At 36.9% G+C, this 10,000-nt stretch overlaps 1 protein-coding gene across 8 annotated transcripts in view; it reads left to right on the top strand.

Annotated features, from left to right (window-relative positions):
* The window catches only part of LOC125041401, a 33,099-nt gene extending 25,020 nt beyond the window's left edge, over positions 1-8,079 (top strand). For 5 of the 8 annotated variants that reach the window (XM_047636317.1, XM_047636321.1, XM_047636318.1 and 2 more), the window contains 3 exons: positions 887-1,006; positions 4,250-4,403; positions 4,859-8,079. In XM_047636317.1, the coding sequence (XP_047492273.1) occupies positions 887-1,006; positions 4,250-4,403; positions 4,859-5,163 (579 nt within the window). In that variant the 3' untranslated portion in view covers positions 5,164-8,079. The remainder of the gene's footprint in view (positions 1-886; positions 1,007-4,249; positions 4,404-4,858) is intronic. The other 3 variants (XM_047636323.1, XM_047636322.1, XM_047636319.1) reach the window with 1 other exon arrangement.
* The last annotated feature ends 1,921 nt before the right edge of the window (positions 8,080-10,000 follow it).

The raw sequence follows: 10,000 nt of genomic DNA, 5'->3' as shown, positions 1-10,000 counted from the left end.
GGAACTTAGAAGTGGTAATGAATTATTACAGAGAGGAGGGCATTATAGACTGAGAGTGATCGGCTGGATTCTCTTTGCGATTGATTGTTGTGTCCTAGAGTGGTTAATTTTTTATATGAAGCACCATTGAGTTACTGTTTTTTTGATGAATAATAATACCAATGAAGAAAGGAAAGATAGATATCTATATATATATTTGTTTGAGAATTTTTAACAATTTGTTTTACTTAACCCGTTACTACTGGGTTGTGTATAGCTGTCATAACAAAACACTTGATCTGTCGAGTACGTTTATATGCGTGGTGACACACTAGAGCACGTCGAGTAGGAAATTCCGCTACATGTAGCGGACTCCCGCTCCCAGCGGCAGGACAGTTGCCAGGAATCACTGGAGTCTATGACACCAAAAGATTTCTAATACCGTCACTGATGGATTAAATGAGATATGCAGTTCAGTAGGACACATTTTTATGAAATAAAGAATAGAATACTTGACATTTCTCAGAAAAGTAAACAACTGTATATTTCAAAGTGAGCAAGATCCAGCTTGAACCTGAATCTGTTAGCTTCCTTTGACTAACACCACAACTACACATGAAAGAAAATGTAAACTAGCTCAAAGATAAATACTAGTCTCATAGAAAATAAGCAAAGATTGGTGCACACCTACTATAAAACCACTTTTCTAAAGCATAAGCTATAAGAGCTGGGTGTAGTGAGTAGTTTCATCTCCTGTATTTGGCATAAGGTGCTCCCTCGCGTGCTTGGGATGTAGTAAAGTGGTGTTTTGAGGATGTATGAAGTTGAATGGGAGTTTCTGTGCATTCCTCCATGGGCACGGAGTGTCAAATGAAGACTGAGAGTTTTGCTGTGTGGTGTGTCACAGGGTAATGGGGAGGACCTCAGCAGCGGCAGTTCCCACTCCGCTCTTCACATGACGTTGGATGAGCTGCGGCAAGTCAACCGCTACGCAGAGAGTACCAAGAGCCTTTCCTACCTGCCACAGGTCAGCGGGATGGGAGTCCTTCTCCTTCAGAAGATATACATATATAAGCACACCATACTATTACATTTATTTTCCTTAGTTCATGCAAGGTCATAAGGTTGCACTGGTTTTGAGATACAGTTTTGGGAATCTTGTCACCACTTTTTTCATACTTTCTGAGATATGAATGAAAGCCCCCAGCAGTATTGAAAATTAGTTTTATTAGTCAGATTAAATATGCCATATTGACCCATTTTGTTTCATTTGTAGAAGAAAAAGAGATACTTTACTGATTATAAAGGATTAGAAAAATGAACTGTTATGTTAAATGTTAGTACTTTTAGAAGTAGCATGAATATATGTCTCTTTAATTGATTGTTAAGGCTTCATATGGAATAGATAATTTTTTAAACAAATTGTATTTTGTATATTGAAGGAGGGCATCTTGTACAATTATTAATTTGACTGATTTGTTTTTCCTAGTTTAATAGTTGGTCTGAATATGAACTAGTCCATTGCAACAGCACCATTGAAAGTGGCAGATGCCTATTTTGTTTTGTGAAAGGTATTTAGTCAGTAGACACACAGTATATTTTAGTTAGGGGTTTTTGTATTCACATCAATCTTTTCAAATAGAAATACATGACTGACAGGAATAGATATATAGAGTTAAGTACTGTAAAGGTATTGAGAGCAGCAGAATTATTATGGCAGCCTTTGTCACTTCTTTCTCATTATAAGATATATAAGAATCTGTATTATGATTCAGTTATTGTTATTATTATTATTATTACTATTCCTATTTTGTATGCCAATTTGGACAGATATAAACTTAAAACTGATACTTTGGATATAAAATTTAAACTGGACATTGTAGGCCTTTATGATACAGGTTAAGCCTAAAGAGCAAAACTGAATTAAATGACATTGGCTACATACTGTTGCTCAAGAGAACATTCATATAGCATGTTGATTTTCTACATACAAGACTCATGAAGTGATATTGAGCACAGGCTGTAATTTTTTGTCAAAGGTACAATGTTACATTTGTTCCGATTATTCCTATGTGATGTGTAGGTAATTTTTCCCTACACTTGTTAAATAATCCAGGTTCATTTGTCATACAAGTGTCTTATCCAGACAGCCAGAAAAAAAAAAAAAAAAAAAAAAAAAGATGATAAAAGAGTCAACTAGGGGTTATAAAAGAATTGAGTGTGCGGGTATGAGAGGGTCTTTCCCTTCTTGTCTGTCTGTTGTAGTTTTGTTGAACTTACCAGCTACTAATACCAATCTGCTTTGCATGCCCCAGATATTTTTGTAGATTTTTAATTGCAGTTTAGATCTTATAAAAGACTTATGATGCGCTATCCTTTGTATTTGAGCATGCATGTTAGTACTTATGTAAATATGTTATTTTTTCTTCTTAACTCTAACTTTTTTTTTTGAACTCTTGCCTGTTGAAGCATACCGGTACATTCCACAAAGATTTTTCTCAAGTATATGTTTTCTGGAGAATTGCATTTCCAGCATCAAAGTTAAGAATTGGGGGTCGGGAATAATACCCATTCATGTTTGGTATTATACCTCTTATACAGATAGGTAAATAGACTAGGAATTTACCTTTGTGCTGATGAGATGTTACAGTGTTGTATATTTGTGTATGAAGTCACTGCCTTTGAAGAATGCTGTCAAACACTTTCCAATTGCCAATACTCTACACTAATCCATGTCCAATTTAAAAACTTTTCCAGTACTCGGGCTCAGAGTATACAGAACCAGGTATTGCTCTCCAAACTACTCCTGCAGATATAAAGCCAAAATACACCACAACATCTTGCACATTACTGCTTCCCAAATACATTGAAACTTGAGAGATATAGTACAGTTTGTTTATTGTCACATATAAAGAGATGTTTTGCCCAAGTTGTGATGGCAAATTTATGTAATGTATCACCATCTATAGTATGGTTGGTGATGGTATTTATAAAATACAAATTGTGTGACAAAGTGCAGACAAGGAAATGTGTAAAAAATTAGATTTGAATAGGAATAAGCTTAAGAAATATAATGTTACACAACTCCAGATTAGTGATGGTGGATGTAAAACAAGGCTGCGGGCAGGAACACCAAGTGGGATTACTGCTACTGGTGTTTCTGCTTGAGAAGACTTTTTCAACTTGAAACGTTGCAGGCTTTTTTAGCTTCTAGCATTTGTCAGTGTTTATGAGGTGGTGTTATCAATTTTCAGAGAGAAAACAAGATTTAAGCAGTTTTTGAATGTATCTTAGATAAAGGCATATATATATGTTTATATCAGAAATTAAACTAAAGTCTTTCTCTTTGAGATTATCAAGTAATACAAAGTTTATAGAGCATTGGTCTTCTCTGTTGGACAGACATTACAGTTTGAAATTTTAACAAATGATACAGATTACAGAAGAAATGCAACATTTCATTTTACTCAGAGGAAGCAAGCATATTCATATCCTCATACATATCAATATATTATGTAAAATTTCTACATATATACATGCACAAATATATATATAATGTTACATTTTGTATAATCTAGATATAGAGAGATAAGTATATGGCTCCTTTATATGTTTAAGCTGCTATTGTATACAGCTATTGTATTTTCAAGGCAGTGACAAGAATACAGAAGCACTGAACATCTCTTACATCAGAGGTGAATGATGTATGCACAAGCAGTAGGTATTAAGAATTCAGAGTCAGTGATTTTTAAGCATGTCTGCATAAGTAGTTATAGAAATGAAAATGGTTCTTCTTTGTAACTGAGAAGAGAAGAAATTTTGGTTTTATTTTTGTTATGGCAGTGGGTTCAGGAAAATACCATAGAAAAAGTGGGTCTGTGCAGTTATTTATTTATTTATTTTATTACCCCCCCCCCCCCTGAAATATAGTAATAGAATACCTGATATATATGATTCATACCTCAATGAATGGTTGAAGAAATACTGGATAACAGTTGAATTATATTTAGGTGGAATGTTCTTTGGAACAGTTGTAGCTCACAGTTTAATGAAATATATCAAAAATGAACTTTCTTGTCAGTAGTCATATTGAAATATTGAATATTTCAAAATGGATACTAATTTCTTTAGTAGTTAATTTCAAACATTATGAGAAAAGGGAAAATATCTCATATACAAAATCCTATTTCTCAATCAACACCAGCATTACCGTTAAAACCAGCTAGCCAGTGCATGTTACTTTAACCTATTGTTGTGTGCAATCCTCCAGGTACACGAGAGACAGACAGAACGAATGCGCACAAGAAGCGAGTGGTTCCTGTCACACTCCCCGCATGGAACTCCTCTCACACCAGTGGATGTGGAGTGTCAGCCTCATGCAGTTTATATTCTCCGATCTGGCTCAATCAATCGGCCTCCCTCAGGTGTGGACCTGGTTTCAGAATTGTCCTGGCTGTGACAAGGCTAAAAGTATTTGAACTCTGAAGGAGGTCTTATGATTATTGTTTGTTTTTAAGTGTATAAATGTGCTTGAGTGTGTGTGAGTGAAAGTATGATTGTATATATCCATGGATCCTTTGTGTTTGTTGGTTAACCATCTTTCATCTCAGATCAGTTATCTTTGGGGGTGAACTAAATGGGGGAGGGGGGTGTAACCTTTATATTGTTGGATTTTCAGTGGTAGAAAAGTTTGATATTTTAGTTTCCATAACCTTTCAAGCAATTATTCAATATTTCCTCAAAGGTAGTAGATTACAATCTTTATTGAATTTTGTATATCAGTTTTGACAAATCAAATTTTGTTGGTAAATTATAAAGTATGATATTCCATGTATTCTATGTGTAAGTGATAGTAATATACACCCTGTTTCTGCACCAGGTGGAGGCAGCAGTGAAAACGTGGGAAGCTCAGTGAGACGGACCTCAAGCAAGGACAAGGACAGGAAATTGGTCCGGCGATCCTCGAGCAAGAAGGACAAGGAGAACGGTCAGAAGGGATCAAGGGGAAGGTCGTCAAGCGCAGATGTGAAGACCCCTCCGCATGCGGGAGACTATATGTCAAGCCCACGCAGGAGAGCAACGCCGCCTGTACCTGACCCTTCCCCTTCCCTCACGGACCATGACTGCACAGAGACTGATGTCCAGAGAGTGCATGTCTCCCTAACCTATAAGCCGAGGATATGAGGCCAAGAAAAGGACAGGGTGGAAAAGGGGCTCATCATTCAAGTAAGGTGTCACCATCCGCCAGATTATCTCGATTACGAAAGCCAAGGGGAAGTCGTCGATGGAGAGGTGGTGGATAATGGTTTTCACTTGCTTGACACATCCATAGGCACTGCCATGATATCATCACCTTCTGGAGAGGAAGTGGAGGCATCTGCTGCTTTTTGTCATCTGTACCACTGGTTGACTCAGGATAAGGGGGCAGCTGTTGAAACTATCTTCATGTGAATCCAAGACTTATGAATGTACTCAGTTGTATGTGCAAGCAGTGAATAATTAAAAATTATGTTCAACCAAGGATCAAAATATGTTAAAAATCGTCCTTCATCCAGTATTGTCTGACAGTTTGTGAGTTCTGGCCACATTTGCCCTCCTACTGCCATGGGACTTGTGTAGCATTAAGTTTTTGATGACCAAGGCTCTTGAGTTAAGATGTTGGTGTGCGTCCAAAGTACAAATGAGCTTGAGGTTCCCAGGTCATGACATGGACTGGTTGTGATACAGAGAAACACATTGTTGGATCTTGCTAGTCATGCCACCGCCAAAGAATTGTAGCACAGATTGCAGTGGTTCCAGTCCTGCTTTGATAGCATCTACCATTCACAAAATAATTTTCAAGTACAAGTGACCAAGGCTTTAACTGCTGGTACCACCTTTCACATGTGATTCGGCTGTCTCATGTTACAGCAACCTCAAGTCCACAAGCAGACATGACCTTAGCCAACAGAATGACGTGCCTGGCTGTTGTATTGCTCTTTTGACTCCAGTCCTTGAGAAGGGACTCCGTATGTGTACCTGTCTAGATACTTCTTGCTTCTCAATGTGCGGGCATCCACTGGGAAGCAGCACATTCCATTGTACATGTCACAAAATTTGGACCTCATGTCTGATTTGCTGGCACAAGAGCTAGCCTAAAGTGTGAGGTTGAAAACCAAAGTGAACTGGAAAAAGCAAAAACAAAATAATATAATTTTTAAAAATAATGATAAAAATAAAAAAGAGCCAAAGTTAATTGAATTGTCCATACACATGCTGTTGACTGGGTCAGTGTATGCAAACATTCCGTCTGAATCTGGAGATTAGGTAGAGGATATGTTTCCTGTGCATATAAACTGTGTATCCAAGATTTGCCACCTCCTCTGCACATGTCCAGTCTTTTACCAATGTGTACTAATTTAGTCATTTCTGATAAAGACTGTCAATCTAAATAATGACTAAGTAGAACCTGAGTGGATAAGTTTCCTTGATCATGGTATTGCTTGAAGATATGAAAGTTTACAAGTGTCTCTGTTTGCTGTTGATTATTATAAAATAAAATAAAAAAGATGTATGCAGTAAATTGTGTGTGCAGCAGCAGCAGCAGCAGCAGCTCCTCCCGGAGATATGTAGCGGAGGTGGTGGTGAAAAGTGGTGTATGTGTCAAGGTATGATCCAGTGGAGGGACCCTAGATATCAGTATCACTGCAAGGCTCAAGAAATACTCTCTTCTAGGCCTGCCACACCTCACTAGGCAGGATGCCCAAATGTGCACGTTTTTCACTGGAGTAAAATTTAAACTGCAACGGCTGTCCACCCCTGTTTTCTGATGCGAGCCTCCACACTGCCAGCATGGTGAATGTGTAGGGTTTATAATTTTTTCAGAAACATTTTTATCATTGGAAATGCATAGGGGACCTATCAACTTTGATAAACACTGCCATTAGCAACACCCCAGGGACAAAGAAACGTCGTTTAGTGAATGTAGGATGACCACTTAGTAAGAACTGATAATCAATACTGCCCAGAAATTGGTGATGGCTGGCAGGCCACTTAAGTGAAAAAAGAATAAAAAGTAAGTAAATATAAATTATTAAAAAATCACCTAAAAAAACAAAAAAACAAAAATATCCATTTAAAAAAATGTTAAAAAACAGACCGGGCAAGTAAGGGGCGACAAGCCAAATGTCTAAGGTGTCAGCAGCACGCACAGCAGCCGGTCACCTCACACAAGTGACATCCATGTGTTCCTACCTCTTCCTTTGCTGCTGGGACACGATGACCATTGGCAAGTGTACTCCAGGTTAATGGTTTTACTCTGTCTGCAATCTTGTGTATGCTTTGTACTGCTATTAGTATTTTAAGTCCCTTTGTGGGGATATTGTTCATTGAGAATTATGTAAATGAAGTAAATTAAAAAATTAATTGGATCAACCTGTCAAAAAGAAATTAGAATTTCATTACGCCATAGTGCGTATAATAAGGGTGGGGAATCATTAAAAAGTTCATAGGATGAAATTTACGTACTGTATCTTTTTTCCACCTCTGGTCTCCTAACCTGTGATTTCAGTCGTACACACTTTTAACATGTTGCATGTTTATCAACACTGTATTAGTAGTAAGCTTATTTGTAGAGTTTTGTATGTGGGTGATGTGGTGGGCATGTGAGTAGCGGGTTATATTAAGAGGTTGGTGCCATGCTTCCAGGGCTGCATAAGTACATGCTTGTCAAGCTATGCAAAAATTGGCCAAGGAGCACATTGTACAAGTGCAAAGAAAATCATGCCAGTAACCTCCCAGTGAGTTAATAGTTGTAATCTCAACTTCAGACACATTGACAAGAATGTTCTTGGTAAGGATGTATGTTGCCCCCTGTTTGCCATGGCTGGGCACCGTCGACTGGGGGTCCTCCATCGGGCTCAGGGAGGCCTCACACTTGACCCGACTCCCAAACCACCCTCGGCAGCAACCCTTACTCACACTGTCGTCTACATACCCTTTCTCCCACCATTTTGTATCTTGTACTCATAGTTTTGCATTTTTAATTGTATGTACACTTGATTCTGTAATGAATATGCTTTTTTAAATTATTGGTGACCTTGAATAAATGAAAAGTTTCTCTTTCATATCTCAATTACCTTTTATCAGTTAGAAGTTTGTATTTTATGTTCTCTTTTATCTGTTTTATTGGGGATTTTCTAACTACTGAATTCATGAATAGCCACTCAGATTACCCATAGTTGTCGACTCTGCAATCCAAAACATTTTAATTAACTATGTATATGATATTTTTATACTGCACAATGTGTGTATACCACGTTGTTAGTGTAGTGACTTTTTTTCTTACCTACTGTGCAAAAGAGAAGTATTTGCACTATGAAATGCAAAATTACTTTTTTTTTTATCCCACCATATGGTGTACAATGAATTATTTTTGTATTGATTCATAAGCTTGAAGCAGGTTTTTGCATTGTCTGGTTGAAAAAAAAAAAAAAAAAAAAGCTTGAACTACATCCCACACTCCATGACATGGAACTTCTAAAAAATACAAAATGGTTTGCATCAAGAATGAGAAGACAACAGGAAACAGATCAGGTACAAATAAGTTTTTGGTAATTTATGGAAATCAAACACTGAATAATTACTAATGATAGTACTAAGACTTTTATAATAACAGTTTATAATAAAATGCCACCATGCCTCCCCCCGATATATTTTGAATATTAAATGCAATAAAAAAATTACTACATCCCTAGCCACTACTGAATAGATCATAGGTTGTAACAGGGAATTTTGTGCTATCCATAATTACTTAGAAGACGCCATATGAAACAGACTATGGCCTTAAAAATAAGGCTTAGGTCTGTTATATATTGTTAGTATAAGAAGAAAGTTTGCTACAAGTGTGAGTAACAAAATATTGCAACTAAGGTTGAAAATGCAATGGCACAATACACATCTTGTAAAATTGAAGTATTAGAATGACCAAAAATAATGATACTGAATAAGTATTTACAAGAACAATGTTCATTCTCCCCACTTGCAAGGTTGCTGCTCAGTGTTGTGATCACCTATTTGACTCGCATATCTGAAACAAATTCTAATATGATTAGAATGTATATATTTTGGATACAAAAACTGAAATGAAATTTAGCAATTCTAAATGGAGAGCTGGAAGTCAAGTTGACAGTACATGAAGAATAAATTTGTATTTCTGATTAGAGATGAATATAATGTTGGGCACAAACCTATGTTAGAGCCCTGTTTTACATTCACACACACACACACACACACACACACACACACACACACACACACACACACACACACACACACACACACACACACACACACACACACACACACACACACACACACACACACACACACACACACACACACAATCTCCTCTCTTACTCTTTCTCTCTCTCTCTCTCTCTCTCTCTCTCTCTCTCTCTCTCTCTCTCTCTCTCTCTCTCTCTCTCTCTCTCTCTCTCTCTCTCTCTCTCTCTCTCTCTCTCTCACACCCACCCAAATATGTGGTGAAAAAAATGTATGGTAATGTTTACCCATAGCATTTCCACTCTGCAAGCCAAGGTCCCCAAGCTTTACTCATTACGTACCCCATGGAGCTTTGCTACTTCGTGTACTAATTGAATTTCTACTACTATTTCTATAGTTAAGGGGGGAAGTAGTTTGGATTAAAGAATCGAGGGTATATTTGCTTTGTAATAAAAGTATAAGAATTTTATCTCCTGGAGAAAGAATTTAATCTTAATTAGCTGTGGAGCATGGAGCATTAACATATCTGCCATGTTCAATAAGGCCTTTTTTGTAGCATCCCAAATCCCCTAACACTTCGATACATTGTCACATGTATCATGGTTGCTACAAAACATGATATCATCAAAGTTTGTATTGACATACAAAGTTTTGATTTTTATTTATTTTTTATTTTTTTTATTATTTTTTTTTTTTTCACAATTTGACAAAATAGGTAACAGTACAAATGAGTGATAAATAACAATTTGAATTTCTTTGT

The sequence above is a fragment of the Penaeus chinensis genome, chromosome 30 (assembly GCF_019202785.1).
Source record: "Penaeus chinensis breed Huanghai No. 1 chromosome 30, ASM1920278v2, whole genome shotgun sequence".
Lineage (NCBI taxonomy): Eukaryota > Metazoa > Arthropoda > Malacostraca > Decapoda > Penaeidae > Penaeus > Penaeus chinensis.
The sequence above is the reverse complement of the archived record's forward strand: the minus strand, read 5'-3'. Positions and strand labels throughout refer to the sequence as shown.